Source organism: Camelus ferus, chromosome 27 (assembly GCF_009834535.1).
Source record: "Camelus ferus isolate YT-003-E chromosome 27, BCGSAC_Cfer_1.0, whole genome shotgun sequence".
In the NCBI taxonomy this organism is placed as follows: Eukaryota; Metazoa; Chordata; class Mammalia; order Artiodactyla; family Camelidae; genus Camelus; species Camelus ferus.
Genome location: NC_045722.1, coordinates 1,823,952 through 1,843,224, shown reverse-complemented (window position 1 = coordinate 1,843,224; position 19,273 = coordinate 1,823,952). Strand labels below are relative to the sequence as shown.

The following is a 19,273-nucleotide window of genomic DNA, read 5'->3' as shown; positions in this document are numbered from 1 at the left end:
TTCGGGTGGAAATCCAGGTTCCTTAGCGTGGTTGTTCGCACTTGGAGCCCCGTCAGCCTCCCCCGTGTCACGTGTCACCCCGCCCTGTTTGCAGCAGTCAGCCCCCCACACCAAGCTGCGCGCCTTACTGAGTGCCTTCTTCCCCGCCCCCCGTGCCCCCCGCCCCCCGCGCCCCCCGCGCCCCCCGCGCCCCGCGCGCCCCCCTCGCCCCCCTCGCCCCCCGTGCCCTCGCGCCCCCCCGCTCCCCCCCGCCCCCCCGCCCCCCTCGCCCCCGCGCCCCCCGCGCCCCCCCTGCGCCCCCCGCGCCCCCCGCGCCCCCCGCGCCCCCGCGCGCCCCCCGCGCCCCCCGCGCCCCCCCTGCCCCCGCGCCCCCGCGCCCCCCGCGCCCCCCGTGCCCCCCGCGCCCCCCGCGCCCTGTGCCTCCCCTGCTTTTGAACTTGCTTTCTTGTCTGGCAGACACGTCCTTTCATGGGGCCCCTACCTTGGCCCTTTACAACTTTGCTCTCTTGCTCCCTGCTCCCAAGGGAGATGGGTCCTGTCCCTCACGCCGTCGTGGGCCACCGTGCAGACCGTTCTGTGTCACAGCCCACAGGCAGGAGACGGGTGCTGAGCGAACAGCAGGCAGCGTCTGTTGGAGCTGCTGTGGCTTACTGGGGTGCAGACAGCGCGGCGACGGCAGTGGAGCACCACAGGCCGATAGGAAGGGAGGGGGCTGTGGGCTCTGCCTGCCCAGGTTGGGGCGAGCGGAGGATGCTGTGCCCACCACACGATGCGGCGCCCACCGCCCACCCCACACTGCTTGATGCGGTGCCCACCGCAGGACACTGTGTCCACCGCAGGATTGTCCTGGTTCATGAGACCAGACGCTGCCTCCCCATGCCAAGGCCCAGCAGCAGTGAAAAGCCGGCCTCAGGGAGCGCCCACGCACCTCACCTGGCCTTTGAAGGCCTCTCAGTGACGCCTGGGAACGAGCGTGATGGAGGTTCTCAGGTAATCGCGGAGCGCACAGCTCGCACAGCTGGGGTGGGCGCTGAAGCGTGCGTGAGGAGTCTGTGTGGGCAGCGATAAAATCTTGGAGGCACGAGGGGTCCTGTCTTTCCTTGAACATTCCCAGTCCATTTCATGGGAGGACAACTCCCGCTACGACGCTTTTTCCTCATTTTATTCTGAAACCTGCCTTCCTGTGACTTCTCCCGATTGGTCCTGAGCCTAGAAACGCACGTAAAGGTGACGGGAAACGGCGTCACCTTTGTTAAAGTTTTCTGACAGCTGCATCCCACTACTGGTTCTTACGGGCTTGTTACTGAGCAAAGCCTCTAGGATGGTTTTCAGATGCAGTTAAACAGGCGTCTCACAGAGTTACCATGCAGGTAACCGAGAACACTTAAGTGCGAGACTTTACAGTTAAACCTGTTAAACGTTGTCGTGTTGATGCAGGCCTGTCCTTTCCCAACGTGCCCAGCTCTGCAGGAGTTAAGCCGGGATGCTGGTGATGCTGCGAGTGGGCAGGAGGTGGCAGGAGAGAGCCAGGAACTACCGCAGGGCCGTCCTAGCTGCTCTGGTGGGGAGAAAACGGGACCGAGGTCAGAGCTGGCCCTTGGGGGAGGAGCAGGGGGAGGGGTGCGGTCGAACATCACCCCGGAGCAGGGGAACCAGGAGAGTCTGCAGATACTGAGTGTCGAAGCCAGTCCCCAGGCCCAGAAACAACCTAAAGGGGCAGCGAGAGGGGAATGGGGAAGAAACCAGGCAACTTGCGTGTGATGGGACATGGCGCCCTGACGGAAGAGGGCGCTTCCTAAGAGCTTTAGTGACAGGAGGCTGTTTCTCACTTGGAACTTAAGTCCTCCTGTTGATCCCAGTTAAGCAGCAAGGCTGTGAGGTGTATGCGTTTGCGTACTGTGGACACGTACGAATGAAGGAATGTCCTGAACACTCAGTTCTGTACTGAGAGAGAGAAATCCATCAAAAAGTTAACACGGCCTTGAGTTTCCAAATCTGCCTCGGAGAGCACGTGCTGCTTTCATAATGAGAAACCACCGTCAGTGTTACCAGAGTTCCCAGTTTCCGAGAACTGGGACCCAGTGGTGCAGTGAGAGGATGCTGGCTTCATACTTAGAATCCGAACCAGCGCCTTCTCGGGCTGTTACCCGTCCTCCAGGTGGTCTGTGCTCTCATTTGTCCGTCAGCTGTCTGTCACACAGCTAGCGTGGGCCAGGCACTCTGCTGGCGTGGACGGACACAGAGGTGGAGAAGCCCGATTGTGGTGGTCGCTGCCACTCTGATGCTTGCACAACACCCAGTCAGGGTGAAGGAGCAGACTTTCCTGGGAGGCGCCCACAAAGTAAAGATCAGCAAGCAGAGATGTGAGGCCCTGTCTTTTCCACATCCTGTGGGGAGGCACGCTGGGCTTGCTGTCCGATGGAGGGACACACGTGCCAAGCTGAGCAGCGTCCCTGGCCCCTGACCACTGGATGTCAGCAGCGCCACACACCCTGGTTGCGACAACCTGATACGGTCTCCAGCCCCTGCACGTGTCCTGGGGAGAGAACTGCTGGTTCAGAGCCTTCCCTGTGACAAGCACCGTGCTTACGACCGTCACTATGCTTCATGGGAAACGCCCTGGGACCAGGGAGACTGCTGGCTGGCTGGGCAGCCCAAGCCCAGCCTCCGCAGGTGTGCCGGCCCCACGCCCCCGCCCGGCCCCGAGCCCGCCGGCCCCGCACCCGCCAGGACGTCAGCTGTGTGCTGGTTTCCTCTGCACCTTCTGTGATCTAAAAGCTTTGCCTTGAAGGGAAAGAGGAGTAAGACGGGTGTTTCACGGTTCTGCTTTCCCCTGTCACCTGTGAACGGGCCACTCAGCCACACACAGCTGCTTGCCCCTCCCTCCCCCACCTCCTCCGTCTGGAAGTACTCAGCCCGCGCCCCTTGTGCCCTCCTGGGGCCATCAGGAAGCAGAAGCTTCTCCCAACGTGGCCTCACGGCTGCGAGGCCTCTGTCCTCTGCCTGCCACGTGGCTTCTTCTGCTCCTCATCCTTTTAAACACCTGCCCCGGAGGGCGTCCTGGGAAGCCGTCGTGCTCTGTCCCTGCTCTGAGGAGTGAATTATTGGTCTCTTCTCAGCATTTGTAAAACCTCCCGTCCTTCCTGAGACATCTTCCTGTTTCTAGGGTTTCAGCTCTACTTGTCCTGAAATCTACTTCCTTTAGGACGTCCATAAGTGACGTTCATCTTAACATTAAATATTTACATACTGGTAGATGCAGATTCCAACACAGACTGTCTGGCTCCAGGTCCGGAGCAGGAGCCCTCTCTGCTAGCACTGCTAGTCTCCAGCTCTGCTTTCCCAGTTATCTCGCTGTCTTAGTGATCTCGGCCCCTCCAGACTCAGACCCTGGGAGAAGGACTTGCGTGTGAGTCACTTCTGGAGAAGTGATCTAGGAGACGTGGGTGAGGGAGCGGAGAAGTGAGGCAAGAAAGGCAGGAAGCTCACGGGATGTGTGTCAGGCAAGGAAAGCTTAATCCCTGAGGGAGCCTGGGAGGCCCAGGAGACGGGGGCGGGGGAGGAGGGCTGAGGCTGACTCGCCAGATCCGCACCCTGGGTGTTTGCGGGCGCTTCCGGAAGCAGTAGCCGTGCGTGGGCTCGTGCCCAGGCTCAGAGGCTCCCGGGAGCCAGGAGCGCGTGTTGGTGCAGGCACCCACCTCGTCTGCAGCCGTGCTCTGAGTTGGCGGTATGTCTTCAGTTTCCTTTCTCACCTGTTTCCGCAGCCAGTCCTCCTCGGTGGGCCCGAATTAAATCCACGCAAGCAGTCGCTCTCCTTCCTCCTGAGAGGTTGTCAACAGGGACCGGACCCCGCATTTAGCAGAGCGGAGCTCCCTGCAGGGAGAGCCTGGCCCGCCCGCACCTGCTGCTGGGTAAAGGTGGCGAGGTTGTCCGCGGAGCATTGCCGTCTCTTCGCTCTGGCCCAGGCCGAGGTGAGGAGAGGCGTGTGCAGCCAACGGGGGCCCTGCTTCTCCCAGCTCCGCACCTCCTAGGCATCAGATCGGGCTCCGTCGCCCTGCGTGGCAGCGCGCTGCGGGAAACACGCCCCTCCCGGTGGGCGGCCTGGGTCACCTGAGCTCACCCTGCACCGAGGGGGCGCCCATGGTGCCCCACCCTCACCTGGGACCCTGCCTGCACGCCCGGCGCTGCTGCCCAGCCCGCGGTGACCACGAGGCCCCCCGTGGACACCTGCTAGTTTTGTCTGCCAAGCACCTTTTCTCTGGAGAGCTAAGTGTCGCTCCCCTTTCCACCTGTGCCCTGTAGGCAGGTAAGGAAAGGCTCCGCCCGCCCCAAGCCAGGGTGGTCACATGACCCAGCTCAGCCCATCAGAGTGTCCCAGCCCCAGGAATTCATCACCCGTGTGAACACCCAGGCCGGGCCACTCAGAGCTCTTTACTGGATGGACCTGCAGAAGTTAGGAGAGAGAAGTGCCTTCCGCCGCGGGGCTGCCGGGAGCTAACTAGAGGTGGCTGTGACGGACGAATGTGGCTGCCGGCCGCTCCCCACGCCTCGGCCCCCGTTTTCTCACCTTTGAGACAGAGCCACGGCTGAGGGTGAGCACGGTGGAGTGTGTGGAGTGACCTATAGTCTGGACGTCCATCCCCGCAGCGGCAGGCAGTAAACTAGGGTGGACGCGGCGTTGGAAGCACTTAAAAGCAACGGGCCAGATGTTCACTTAGAAACACGGGTGGATCTTAAAGCCATCACCCTGAGGGCTCGCAAAATAAAACTAAATATGGGTGGAGGTAGTTGGACAAGGTAGTCTGCCAGCCCCCTTCCAGTCCTGGGTCTGCGCAGGGCGGTGTGGGTCGCAGAGGAGAGAGATGGGGACTTCGTGGTCTGGGCACCAGGGCCCCATCCCTCTTTGGTTGTGGGGGACTCCCCGAGGCATTAGCTCTGGCTCTTCCACGTGGCCCTGCCTGGGCCTCATGCGGAGTCTCAGGTGTTCACAGGACTCAGGACTTGGTTTCAAATCCCAGATTTGCCACTTACTAAAGGCAGGGACCTTGGTTTGCCACTTAAGTTCTCCGAGCCTCCATTACCCAACCTGATAAACAAGGGTTGTAATCCTGTAGAGCGCGCTGGACGGGGCGAGGGCTCCAGAAATGACGGGCAAGTCTCTCACACTGCGGTGGCAGCATCTCCCTGGGGCGAGAGGAAGTCAGGCTGTACGGTTTACCCCACGGTGGGAAATGCTGAGGGCTTTGCCCACGTGGAAAAGCCCAGCAGGGAGCAGAGATGTGGACAGTGTCCTAAGGGGACCGATGCCCTCCATAGCTCGGCCGCCGTTGCTGGGCGTCCTCTGGGCTCCCATCGCCCTGGATCAACCGTGCATCTGCGGTGGGGCCCTGAGTCCAGTCTGTCCGGCTGGAGGAGGCTGTGCGGAGAACTGAGGCCCCAGCGGACGGCCAGCACCATGGCCCCAGACACGTGAGCAGGGTCATCTTGGATCCTCCAGCCGCAGCCGGGCCACCCCAGCCAACACAACAAGAGGCAAAGGGGAACGTTCACCCCGAGCCACCCAAAAGTCTGACCCACAGAATTGTGAGAAGTGAAGTGATCGTGGTGTGAGCCCCTCCGTTTTGGGGTGGCTGATGGTTCAGCTGCAGGTAAGTCACACAGCACGGCTGCGCCAGCAGGCAGGTCCAGGCTCGTGATCGAGCAGGGTGGGTCCGGGCACCGGGCAGCCTCGGAGGGGCTGGCCCTCCCGCCACTCCCACAGGGTTAAACGAGCTTTTGTCCCCCAGGAATGAGGTTTGTCTTCCCGGAGCCCGTGACTGCTCATCTCATCTCCGCTCCCGGCGCAGGGAAGTGCCAGTGCTACCACCGCTCTGTCCGTGGAGAGAAGCTCTCGCTGCCACAGGGCGCACGAGGCCCAGCTCTGCGGGAACATGCGTCGCCCTGTGCTGCTCCAGGCAGGGCCCCAGCGTACAGCTCCCTTCTTCAGAGTTGGCTCAGAGCGCATCCATCTTCACGAGCTCGTTGCTCATCTGGTTATTCTCATGCCGTCCCAGTGGGGGTAAAAGCCATCAATACATCACACCTCTGCTGCCGAGTGCACTGAGTGACCGGGGGGGGAGGCCGTCCCAGCCGCTGTGACCGTGATGCTGGGGCCACCTGTGCAGGGCGCTCCTCCGGGGCTGAAGAGCTCACGCTCTGCTGTCTCCCGGAACGTGGACCACCCCCCCACCACTGCCCTTGGTGTCTTCAGTGTGATTAAAACCCACGAGCACAGGAGGCCCGAGCTCACCTCTGCATTAGCTGTGTGACTTGGGGCTGGCTGCTTGGCCTCTCTGAAGCTTTGGGCTCCTCATCTGTGACATGCCCAGAAATCCTTGTTGTGAGGACAAAATCAGAAAACGAATGTGAGATTTGCACACTGACAAGGGCCATACACACACGGGTGGCATCCTCACGGCCATTGTTTCAGAGTGACCATGACAGGTAGAGGGCACCGTGGGAGAGACGTGCTGGGGGGGACATTGATTTCTCAGCTTTCGTTCCCCATGATCACAGTGGCCCCGTAGTGTTTGCCCCATCGGTTTCATGGGCCGTGTGAGAGGCTCATCAGACAACAGTTGGGGGAGCCCCTCCGCACAGGGTTGAGTTGCGGGAGAGGAAGGTGCGTTCCTGAGTCGTTCCTCCTCTAAGTTCTGTTGTTGTCTGCTGTGCTTCTGCCAGGCTTTCTGTTTCTCAGGTTTTCAGCAATATTGAGACTCTTCCCCAAGACTTTCTAAAATAATCAAGAAAACTTGAGCCAGTTGGTTTTTTTGGAAGGAAAAAGCAGCTGCCATTACTGAGTCCTCACTGCGTTTCAAGCTTTCCGATGTGTTACCTCACTTAAGGGCCCTCTAAGACAGACGCTATTTGTCTGTCTGCATGGGGGAGGGAGCCGGGGCTCAGAGAGGCCATGCGTCTGCTCAGAGCCACAGAACTCGAATCTGACGTGGTGCAGAGGACAGGAGCTCCGAGAGGTTGATTCAGAACTCACCTTTCCGCGTACGCGCCCGACCACAACCGCAGTGAGTGAGAAAGCAGCAATGATCAGACATCTAGAGAAACACCCATGTGTTCGAAATTAGACGACGCAGTGGTATATAATCGTGGGCCAGAGAAGAAACCCCAAGGAAATTAAAAAATGTTCCCAGTTGCATGAGAATGAGAATACAATAACTAAGCGTGTGGATTTTGCTGACCTGCTGTTAGAGGGAAGCGTAAGCATTTAAACGCTTGTGTTAGAAGAGGTGAAGAGACCAAAACAAACGCCCGAAGTCACCCTTTAAACAGCTGGGAAAATGAGAAAAGCGGAGCACAGTAAACCCAAAGCAAGTGGAACCTTAAAGACAAAAGCACAAACTAATACAGGAAAAATCAAGTAATACAAAAAAATCAACAGATTCAAAATTATTCCCTTGAAAAGATGAACAAAGTTGGTAAACCCCTAGCTAGGCTGACCAGGAAAATATAGAGGAGAAAACAGGCTGATGTCAAGAGCAAATGAAGTATTAACCGCAGACATGGAGGGGTTAGTAGCAAGTGTTACGAACAGCTGTACACCAGCACACTCGGCGCCGTAGGCGGAGGGGACGTGTGGCTTGAAAAATATAATCCACAAGAAGTGTCACAAAATGAAACAAAAACTCAGAATGGCCCGAAATCTATTAGATAAGTTTAGTTTGTTGTTAAAAAAAAAAAAAAAGAAGAAACCAAAAACTTCCCATAAAGAAAATTCCAGGCTCTACTGGCTTTATTGGTAAATTCTATAAAAAATTCAAGGATGAAATAAAATAATACCAATCATATATGAAATCGCTTAGAAAGTAGAGACTGTGAGACCACAATTTAACTAAATTTCTAAAGTCAGCATACCCTAATGCCAAAAATCTACGCAAGACATTCCAAAAATAAAATGAAATTACAGATCAATATTCCTTATGAACATAGATGCAAAAGTTCTTAATAAAATGTTAGCAAATCGAATCCAGCAATTTGTAAAAAGGATAATACACCACGGCCACGTGGAATTTATCCCAGAAATGCAAGGTTGGTTTAACTTCTGAGAATCAATGTTAATTCAATCACTACAATCCATCGTATTAACAGAATGCAGGAGAACAATGTGATAATTTTAATAGGTGTAGAAAATGCATTTGGAAAACCTTTAATGTTCTTTCATAGTAAGATCTCTCAGCAGATAGGAAGGAAGGGAAATTTCTCAAACTGTCTAGGGCGTCCTTGAAAACCTACAGCTGGTATCGTTCTTGTGCTAAAACAGTGACTGCCTTCCTCCCTGAGGCTGGGGACTGGTTAAGGATGCAGCTCTCGCTTCTGCCGTTCAACACTGTGCTGGAGAGAGACCTGAAACAGTGCAGCAAGGCAGGGAAAGAAGGGCACACCAGACTGAGAAACAAGAGGCAAACTGTCTGTATTTGCAACTGCTAGAGTTTTTATGTAGAAAATTCCAAGGAATGTACAAAAGAGCTACTCAAACTAAAAAGTGAATTTAGGAGAGCTATTGGATACAAATATAATATACAAAAATCCATTGCTTCTTTTGTACTAGCAGCAAACCCTGGAAAATAAAATGCAAAGATTCATTTATTACAACGTCAAAAATATGACACACGGGATTAACTATAAGAAAAGAGATGTGTACTGAAAATTTAAAAACACTGCTGAGAGGAAGTAAATATGTAATCAAATGGATGCGAGCATCGTGTTTATGGGTCACAAGGCTCAGCACCATTAAGATGTCTGCTTTCTTCAAATTGGGAAACTGAATCTGTAGATCAATCTAAATCCAAATGGGATTTTTAAAACCGTAAATTGACAAACTTATTTTTTAAATTTGGAAGTGTAAGGAACCATGACTAGCAGGTGCAATCTTGAAAAAGAAGGAAAAAATTGGAGAACGTCTGACCTGAAAACTTTCTACAAAGCTATAGTAAACCAGACGGTGTGGTACGCAGACGTACAGACCGGTGGAAGAGGAGAGCCCAGAAATGGGCCCACACAGTTACTTTCCGACAGAGCGGCTGAGGTAATTCAGTAAAGAACGGGTAGTCTTTTCAACAACTGATGTATGCATATGTCAGTGCTCACCAAGCTACACTTAAAACGAGTTCTTATATTAAAAAATGTAAAAATTTCTCACCAATCAGTGAGAAAACATAAAACAACATCGAATGGACAATGAGCAGGAGGCTAGGACACACACTTAGAAACTGGCTAGTAAATATATGTGGACGTGCCAAGTTCATTATCAGGGAAATGTAACTTTAACCCCGGCAAGCTTCCCCTTTGCACCCACCAGGATGGCTAAGATGAGAAGATGCTACTAATGGTGATGCTGGTGGGAATTTAGCTGGTAAAACCCCTTTGAAAAACAATGTGATTTTATTTACTACACCTGAAGTCACACATACTCAACGACACAGCAATTCTGCCTCCAGGAAAGTACGCAACAAAAATGCATTCCCACGCGCACTGAGGGACATACACGAGAACGTTTAAGCAGCATGCTTCATCCTGGTCCAAACGGACAACTCAAGTGCTCATCACCCACAGAATGAGTAAACTAGTGTGTGCTGTTCATACAAAGAAATTCTTGTGGAAAGAAAAGGAGTAAGCTACAGCTTCACACAGCAATGCGGGTGAGTCCTGCAGACATAGTGTTGAGGAAATAAAGCTGGATACAAAATAAAACCGAGTAATTCCACTCATACATTGTTAAAACAAAATAGAAACAAGCAAAACTCAACCGCAGTGTTCGGGGATGCGTGCCTAGCGGATAGTAACACCAACTTAAAAAAGCAAGAACGTGACTGCCACGGAAGTCTGCGCGTCAGGCAGTGTGTCGTCGGGGAAGTGGCGCCCCGTGAGCGCTGTGAGGGCGGGGCTCGCCGGAGCAGCCAGGCCCCACGTGCCGTCGCGGGGGAGGCCGGGGATGGAGATGCTGACAGGTCCCGGAGGGCACGTCTGGGGTGCACGGCCCGTGCAGCTCTGCATACGGTTGGGTTTGACTCTCTGCCGGGACCAGCTCACCTGAGCTGAAGGAGAGAGGAGCTGCTGACCAGCCCCTGAGGCCCTGGGTGGCACAGGGCGGATTCAGAGCTCTCCAGGGGTCCAGACAGCAGGCCCGGCAGCCTGGAGCCAAGGGAGGAGGGGGGAAGTCTGAAGAGGCCAGGGCCCTGCGTGGCTGCCCGGTCTGAGAGCCTGCAGCCGAGCACAGCCGTGAGCCGGGGTCGCTGCTGGTTCAGCAGGCGGGAGAGCGAGGACAAGCCGGGGTCCGCAGGGACCTCTGCACCTGACTGCCACCGCGTCCGTCCCTGACGGCCTTCAGAGGGTGACGGCTGCTGGTTCATTCTCCTTTTCAAATCTGCCCGAGAAAAACTGAGGATTAGGAGAGGGGGACAACTCGAGCTGGTTCACTCTACGGGCAGCGTGGGGACCCTGGGAAGCCTGCTTTCAGTTTAGCCCCGGGATCGGGGGGGGGGGGCAGTGACCTCTGCAGGGCAGGTGGGTGTTCACGACACAGAGGGGCGCTCGCAGACCTTGGGGGGCCGGGGTGGCGACATTTCTTGCCCTGGGTCATGGCCACCTGGACGCTCTCTCTGCAGCTGCACGGCTTTGTTTAGCGAATTGAATGTAACATTACAAAATCGAAATCTAAAAACAAACAAAAGCAACTGTGCCCCGTCTCTCCCACTCCAGCAACCCGGCCATTCTGTGCTGAGTCTTTCTGGAGAGAAGAGGATAGCCAAAAAAAAAAAAAAAAAAAAAAAAGAAAAAAGAAAGAAGAAAAAAAAAGGCAAAGAAAAAAATGGATCTCCCCTGACTTTTTGCATTTCAAAACTTAAGCCCTTCAGGTAACGGGAAATTGCACAACCGCTACACTGTGTAGACAAATGTCAACAGTGGACTTGGATTAAAGGAAAACCCAGACACAGACATCACTTGGGTAAATCACACAAGGTTTACTCGTCTAGAGTAAACAGAAGGAGGCCGTGCAGGCCTTCATCGAGGGAGGGGCTTCCAGGTTTAGAACGTGTGCAGGTCTGCCCGGGGCGGGACTGCGGGCGGGTCTGTGCCGGCACCACCTCACCCGAGCCAGGCGCTCTCACCGGCACAGGCGGCACTATGTGCGTGGTGGCCCAAAGGGCACATAGCAGCGTCCAGGCCACTGAGGCACAAACACCGACCTCCTTTGCCATCCTGCACCTCCCCACGCAGCCGCAGCCCCGCCTCCACGCCCAGGTGTCTCTGGGAATTGTGCCAACAGCCCCAAGGACCAGGAAGAGGATGCAGGACAGACGTACTTGCAGCAAAATTATTTGGAAGAAAACATCGTGGTGAAGAGCAAGCCGTCTGCGGTCCCTGTCCTCCAACCTCCAGAGAAGAATTCTGCCCCCGGGCTGGGGTTACGCAGAGCTGAGAGATGCTGTGGTGTGGAAAGCCATCAGCTCCTGCCCTGCACAGCTCTCCTGTACCCTGCTTCACAGCAGGGAGGCCGGGACTTTGCAACTCAGTTTCCCCGTGGCCAGCAGCTCGCTGACAGGTCCTGCCAACAAGGAGCCCTGAAAGGAGACCGGAAGGCAGGAGGAGGGGGAAGAGCCGTATTTCTGAGTGCTTGCTGGTCCTGTCCTTATTACCCCGGCAGCAGAGCTGGGTCCAGTTCCCAGGGTTTCTTAACGCTCCGCAATCAGCCCGTCACACCCCAGCAGAGGAACCTAGAGAGACCTTCCCTCTGAGCTCCTGGGGGGCCGCGGCATTAGCTCGTGCCCCTCCTCGGAGACCCGGGGCCCAGCCCTCCAAGACCCCTCCTCCGGCGTCCTGAGGCACCAGCACCAGCAGGCTGGATGCGCCTTCTGAGAGCTCTGAGTCCCAGCTCTGAGATCCCTCCTCCAGGTCCTGGGAGCTGGCACCCAGCTCCTTCCCTTTGCTCCCCCAGTCCTTGGAGCGGGAGCTGGCCCCTTAGAGTACATGTTTGCTTGACATCGTGTCCCCTTTCTGCCTCTTCAGTCCTTTGATGCCCGCCCGGCCAGCTCCCTGTGTTACATCCTCTCGTTGGCCACTAACAGGTATGGGTTTCTCTTTGGGTTGACAAGGATGTTCCGGATTAGATAGCGGTGGTGGGTGCATAGCCTTGTGAGTATACTGAAAACCTCTGAATGGTGCACTTTAAAAGGGGGGATTTTATATGTGAATTATACTTCATTAAAAATATAAACCCTTTGTGTTGAATGGCCTGCCAGGATCCTGACTGATAGACACAGCGTTAACCCAGGAGAGTGTGGTGGCTAATTTATGTGTCAGCTTGGCTGGACCTCAGTACACAGACACGGGGTCAAACATCATTCTGAGTGCTTTTGGAAGGTGTTTTGGATGAGATTAACATTTAAGCTGGTGGACTTCGAGGAAAGCAGCTTGCCCTCCATCGTGGGGGTAGGCGTATCCAGTTAGGTGAAGGTCTGCATAGAATAAAAAGGCCAGTCTTCCCCAAGCAAGACAGAATTCTCCAGCAAGCTGCCCTGGGACTTCCCCCGCCCCGTCTCTTCCTGGTTCTGCCGCAGACAGCCTTCAGACTTCAACTGGAACACCTGCTCTCCTGGGTCTCCAGACTGCCAGCCCACCCTGCAGATTCTGGACTTGCCAGCCTCCAAAATTACGTGAGCCAATTCCTTATAATGAATCTCTGTGTGTGTGTGTGTGTACACATATACATACGCATACACACACGCACATCTTGCTGGTTCCGTTTCTCTGGAGAATCGTAACGCAAAGGTAGCTGTTGGTGGTCCCAGGGAGAGGAGAATGAACCTTGCTGAGACCCTAAGAGATAGATGTGTGGGGTCTGAGAGTCCAGGGCACCTGTGCCCAGCTTTCCTGGCAGAGTTATGAGAGGTGGCGAGGCCCCGGGAGCTGATGGTTGTGTGGAGCACCCAGTAGATGGGGTCTCGCATTTCTCAGTCCCCTTCATGTGACAACAGGATGACCGCCAGGAGCCCGAGAAAGGAACAGGAGTAGAGAGGGACTTCTGGAGACCACAGGCTCTGGGGACGGCAGATGCTGAATAACGTTGCCTGACTCAGCGACACTGAGCATGTAGTAGGTCTCCCGCCTCTTTGAAGCCTTGGTCTCTGTGAGTCCTTTGCAACTCAGATATCGCCCCAGGGAAAGGGGGAAGGGCCCCCTCCAAAATTAACTGAAATTAAGTTTCTGCTACCCCAGCAGAACAGGGGTGCCAAAAAGACATTCGGTTCAGCTTTGAGATATTAGAAAAAATGTCCTTCCTTGTACATCCAAACTTGTGAACTGGGATTCACAACCGCCTCACAAATATTTGCTTTTATGTGTCTATTTTTGAGGTAGATTTCGGTGTTTTTGTGGTATGATGTGGAATGAGTTTTCAGGGACAGAGCCTTCATTGGTAACTTGGCTGCTTAGTGTCAGGGCAGCTGTGTATCAAGGCTGTTACGGTGGCTGGCTGCAGGCCGAATGTTTGAGGAACTTGAAAAATAGAATCTAAAATTGATGGAGGAGAATGAAAGTCCCCAGATGGCTGTCAGGTTTGAGAAGTAGGAGAAAAAAGAGAGAACTCGATTTATCAGGTAGAAAGATATGAAAACATAAGGCAAAGAGACTCGTGGAAAGAGGAGGGACCCTGGACACAGACTGCTGGCCGCGGGAGCCTGGCGCATAACGGGCAGCCCCTGACAGCTGGGGGAGAAAGACTGTTTTCAGACGGCATTGGAGAAACTTCCTCACTCTACGGGGGGAGAGAAAAAAGCTGAATTCCTACTTCTTGCCGCAAAGGTAAACCCCACTTAGATTTCAGACCTGCATTTGAAAGGTGAAATTTATATAAAGATAACAGGAGAAATAGTCGAAACATATCTTTGCAACTTGAGCATAGCCGACAACTTCTTAAATGAGACCCTCAAAACCTCTCTTCTTAGGGAGAAAAATGAAAGCATTTGATGATATCAATGTTAAAGATTTTGTTAAATGGTCTTCATAGGTGGCATCACTGAATACGTGGCCGAGGGGGAGGTGTTTTTATGTCAAAAATCGCTGCGACAAACGCAGACAGTTCATCGTGAACCCTAAATTCGACGTCAGTGTTATACAAATGTTAAATTTGTTGAGTGGAGGAATTTTATTATGGTTTATGTAGGGGAATGTCCTTGTTCTCAGGCGATTTACACTGAAATATTTAGTGAAGTGTCTGAAGGTCAGCAACTTATTTTCAAGTGTTTCAGCAGAACGTCTTTGTATATCTGTATCCAGACTTGCGTCGCAGGAGAGAGAAATACAGCAGGTGGGAAACGATGTCAGAACTGGAAAATCCGTTATGGTCCTCACGTAACTTTTTCGTTCGTCTGAAGTATTTAAGAATAGAAAGTTAAAGAAGACAGCAATGAAGTAACACTCGGAACGTACGAAGCACTCTCGGGATCAGCAGTAGAAAGGTGAAGGACAGCACAGAGAAACGAGCGAAGGACGCAGCAGCGTCTCACAGAGGGGCCTGTGCTAGCAGGGACCTGGAGAAGCGCTCAACCCCACTGGTTATCGCGGGAAGGGAAAATAAAGCCCAAATGAGATGCGTCAGGTCGACAAAGATGAGGAAGCGGGGTTATGCCGAATGCTGGGGAAGCCACGGGGCACCAGGAGCCGTGACTGAGCTAGTCCAGTGGTCTCAAAGGGCGTCGGGCAGCGCAGAGCCAGCGTGGGCCCGCCGGCACCAGGACCGGCCCCTGCTCTGGAGCGCCGGAGGACCTCGCTGGGACACACGCCCTGAGACGGTCACCCTAGCGTCGCTTGTCTTAGGGAGGCTGTGAAGCCGCCTTGGGCCGATCCCCAGGGGAGTGGATCAGGCAAATGAGGTAGATACTGCCCCTCCCCACGCCTGATCAGAACTAGAAGCCAGAGCTTCTGCGAGACCCCCGGGGGTGGGGGGGGGAGGGGCAGAAACAGGAGAACAGGGGGGACCTCGGGAGGGATTCGGGACCGGATTAGTTCGAGTTGAGGAAAACAAGTACAGTTACATTTATTGCATGTTTAAACGTGTCAGTGGGTTTCCTCCCGCTACACTGTCGTTGGCATTACTCGTCTCCCTCAGGAGCAGATGGAAAGGTCGTGCTGAACCCGGAAGGCCTGACTGGGTCCTGGAGGAGCGTTAGGTGAGGACAGTCTGACGAGGGGTATTTTTCATGGCGGGAAGCGCACGACACAGCACGCGTGGGATTTTATGCCTAAGAAAGGGCCTCAGAAACCCTGCAGCTTCTTTCTCTTACGAGGAAAGCGTGACTGTGCCCTAGAAGTAAATACCCACTGTTCAGATGGGCGCCAGCAAGGTCTGAGCAGGGCGAGCGAAGGGCTTTTCAGGGCAGAAAAAGAAATCTGTGCTCATTCACTGTGCAGGAAAAAAAATGCCTCAAGCTTTTAAAGGTTAATGTCTCAGTTCCCGTTGCAGGTGCCGATCTCACCCTGCAGCCCTCAGGGAATGTGGATTCCGATGCCTTTGTCTCTTTTGATGTAAAGAGAGGGGCTGATGTTGAGTTGCTGGGACCCAGGATGGGGCATGGAGTTCTCTCCGCCTGTGCTTGTTGGACCCACGCGGGTACAAAACCTCGGGAGGAGAACGCTTCTGAGCCGCGAGCACCTGCTGCTCTGCGCCACCTGCCCCAGCCCAGCCGGGGCTCCCAGCCCGAGGCAGGCCTGGGTGGGAAGGGAAATGGGCCCGGGCTGAGCCAGTGCCGTGCGTCAGGGCCCCCGGCCGGGCACCCCACACGGTCTGGTTCATGTTTCTCATGCTTCCCCTCACGAAGCAGACATCGCGCCCACCCAGCTTAGGGATGAGAACTCAGAGGTCCAGGGGGATTGAGAGCGGCCGCCCAAGGTCGCCCAGCTGGCCTGCGAGCGTGCCGGGCCCCGGCCCCACGTGGGGTTTGTGCTGCACTGGCTGCCACACTCAGACAGAGACTGAGCGGTCCTTTGAAGCTTTGTACCAGGTCTCAGCAGGGCTCCAGCCTGTTTGTCTGAGCTTATCTTAAAGTGTCCCCCACGCTTCTCAAGATGCTTTGGCATCTGACACAGTCAGCCAGGGGGACGATGACTGTTCCAAACTGAGTCTGCGGATTTCAGGTCACTCGGATCTCCACTCCACCCGCAGACGTTGTTAATACCCCGGCTTCAGGTTCAAATGCCATGTTCACTGAAAAATAGGAAAAACAAACAAACAAACAAACAAACAAGACAAAAAACCCAGTCCTTTGTGCACTGGGGCCCTTCCTGCCCAGAGATGGAGCTGGCGGAGGCGCGGCCTGGCCTGCAAGCCTTGACTAGGGCACGATTCTGAGTCTGTTTGCCTCTAACCTTTCAAAATTCCTGCTCTGCAGGCAGGAAGAGGCGTCAGCTAGAGATCAAGGTTGATGAAAAGCTGAATATTCAAACTGACATTCATGAGAATGGTGAGGGAGGGTGCCTTAATGGCATAACAAATGATTCTCCTGAAAGAAAATGTCAGGCAGCCTTTTTTTTTTCTTGGACTTTCTTTCTTCATCACCGCTTCGCCCACCTCTCCCCATCCACCGCCCACACTTAAATTTTGGCTTATTTAAACTTCAGGAGAGTTGCCAGCTGGGCAGGAAGAAGTGAAATTAGGACGGTTCCAAAGCCTTGGTTTTCAGACACTGATAAGTTAGGTGAATGATAAGGCATTGGTGAGACCCTGCAGAGGGGCCAGTTGTAAAGGGGTCCTTCCCACCTGAGGCAGCACGGTTTTGGTGGGGTTCGGGATGGTGGCAGGGAGCCTCTCCGTCTGGGTGAGCTCTGCCTTCTGGCACATCTTGGGATGGAGAGGTGAGTCTCATCCTGAAGCGGATTCAGTGGAATCAAGTCCAGCAGAATTGTTCTGCCTCCAGGTGGCACACATGCTTGTCAGAAACAGATCAGCTCTGCTAGGACATCGCCGAAAACCCTGACTGTCCTGTTAGGAGATGACAAGCCTGCACGCAGTTGGTCTGTGGCTCATTTGGCTTTAGCTGGTGTTGGATTTTGTGTGACTGTGGGGCCAGGCTGGGAAGGCTTTTTGCTCCAAAGAGGGGAAATGACTCATGTACTATGGACTTGTGATTTACAGGGGAGTGGCAAGGTCTCAGACAGAAGGTTCTAAATTTTAATGTTTCAAATTGAGACTAAATTTTTACAGCTGGTTCTATTTACCTGTCTCTGTTTGTTCTGTCAGCTTTGTCTTCTCTCTTTCTTTCTACCTACCTACCTACCTACGCCTGAATGTGTGTGTCCCCACTGCATTCCGATCTCGAGACGCTAAGCTCCAAAGGTGGTGATGTTAGGCGGTGTTGCAGTCACGAGGCAGGAGCCCTCATGGATGGGGTTAGTGCTCCGTGAAAGCGGCCCCAGAGGCCCCGTGCCCCCCTTCACTTTGCGCAGTGAGATGGTGCTGGCTGGGGACCAGGAAGAGCGCCCTCTCCAGACCGTGCTGGTGCCTTGACCTGGGGCTCGGCAGCGTTCTGAACTATGAGAACAGAGTTCTGTTGTTTATAAGTGGTGTTTTATTACAGCAGCCTGAGCAGACCAAGACCCTATCTTCTTTTCCTCCTTCCCTATCCAGCTGTCATCTCTCTACCTGATCATTCAACAAATACCCAGGCGCCTTCCAGTCTGAAATGCTCAGCCTGCTCAAATGATCCACCTCCTACCCACGGACCGGCGCTCGGGCCGAGGCCCCCGCCTTCAGGAGTCCAGCACCGGTGCCCTCTCCCGCCTCTGCACCAGTCATTTGCCGTGTGTCACGTATTTGGGTGTCGGTGTTCTAGCCTCTTTGCCCGTGCCCTGTCTTTCTGGCTAGGCTCTCTGCCCCTCGAGGGCAGGGCAGTCGCCACGACCTGGTACTCGCGCCCAGCAGCCAGCACTCTTACACGGCCGTTACTGGGCCGCGGGAGAGGCGCAGTCCCCTAGGTCTCATTACAGCTCGCTGGTCCGCGCGGGCTGCGGCCAGAGCCCACTTGGCAGAGGCGGCTCGGAGTCAAATGACTCACCTGGGGTCTCACGTTAAGTGTCAGACCTGAGGTTCCAGCTCTCAAGCCCACTTCCTGCCTTACCTTTGGATCCTCTGGGTCCTCCAGGTTGGGTCCGCAGCAGATGATCCAGAAGGACTTGTGAGGGTGACGAGTGAGAGTGTGGGGTGGCAGGAAGGACACTGGTCTAGATGGCAGGAGACCCAGGCCATGCTCTGGGCAGCTCGGGCGGGCCGTGCCAGTCTCTGGGTTGGGGGGCCCTTGGCAGAAGGGGTTGTTAGGTTGGATGGTTTCTGAAGACTGCAGATTCCTACTCTGGACTCCGAGCAGCAGCTCCTCGGAGAAAAGAACCTCCTCCCTCTCACTGTGTCCCCAGTGCTTGCAGAAGTACTAGGTACACAGTAGGTGCTCAGTAAATGTCTGTTGACAAGTGAATCCCTCAGCCCTTCCCCTCATCTTGGTAGGTGGCTGTGATGGAGTGAGAACTCAGCCCTCTCCAGGTTGCAGTTAAAGGGAAACCCGGTCAGAGGGGTAGGGGGGTGGTCTGGCGCTGAATGAGCTGGGTCTACATAGCGGCTCAAGGTCCAGGAGAGGGCGGAGAGCCTGGGAAGTGTGGCACCACCAGCCAGACCTTCCTTCCCTTCCCGGAGGAGCTGTCACTGAGCACAGTGAAGAAGGACCTTCTGTGATCCTCCGTGTCTCCATTTCTGGTCACTGCACAAAACACCCCTTACTGGGCTGATGGCGACCAGCTCTGGCTCAGCCTGTCGTGCTGTTCATCTAAGCTATCAGGCAGGACAGTGTGGCAGGTATCTGGCTTTCATTTTGAGGCTGAGTCCAAAAGCTCCAAATATATGTGACCCTGAGATTATAAAAGAACATCAAAGGTTTCCTGGCAGGCAGGGCTGAAGTCTGCCGCCTTAAGTCCCTGCATCCGAGTGACCGCTGAGGCACAAGGAGGAGGGAGCGTCCTGTAATCTGGCCTGCAGTCTGCGCCCACCTCCCAGGCCTTGCTCTGGGACTTGGACACCTCCGTCGGGAGCCTGCCAGCCCCCAGGGCACCTGGAGGTCCTGCCCCTCTGGGAGGCCAGCAGACCGTCCCAGTGGCTCATGGCTCTGCTGAGGGACGGGCATCAGCCCGAAGGCTGGGCAGGGCTCCTAGGGCTGCTCCCCACCGTGAGCGTCACGGGGGA

The 19,273-nt window shown here is 54.8% G+C and overlaps 1 protein-coding gene across 2 annotated transcripts; it reads left to right on the top strand.

Moving 5' to 3' along the window:
• The first annotated feature begins 397 nt into the window (after positions 1-397).
• On the top strand, positions 398-17,792 carry LOC116660178. 2 transcript variants are annotated; one of them, XM_032468899.1, is made up of 3 exons: positions 398-990; positions 3,765-3,971; positions 17,675-17,792. In XM_032468899.1, exons 1-3 carry the CDS (start codon positions 469-471, stop codon positions 17,726-17,728), a joined length of 783 nt encoding a protein of 260 aa, XP_032324790.1. In that variant the 5' UTR covers positions 398-468; the 3' UTR covers positions 17,729-17,792. The 2 variants fall into 2 exon arrangements, 1 of the variants encoding a protein (XP_032324790.1); XR_004315536.1 differs by lacking the exon at positions 17,675-17,792 and adding an exon at positions 4,303-17,363 and having other exon boundaries at positions 398-3,971.
• Positions 17,793-19,273: the final 1,481 nt, after the last annotated feature.

What these genes read in the sequence shown, in the direction of transcription:
- LOC116660178 (XM_032468899.1), top strand. Translation starts at nt 469, where the DNA reads ATGGGGCCCCTACCTTGGCCCTTTACAACTTTGCTCTCTTGCTCCCTG. An exon ending in AGCGTGATGGAGGTTCTCAG is followed by an intron (nt 991 to 3,764) that starts GTAATCGCGGAG and finishes CTGTTTCCGCAG; the next exon opens with CCAGTCCTCCTCGGTGGGCC. An exon ending in TCGCTCTGGCCCAGGCCGAG is followed by an intron (nt 3,972 to 17,674) that starts GTGAGGAGAGGC and finishes TTCCCTATCCAG; the next exon opens with CTGTCATCTCTCTACCTGAT.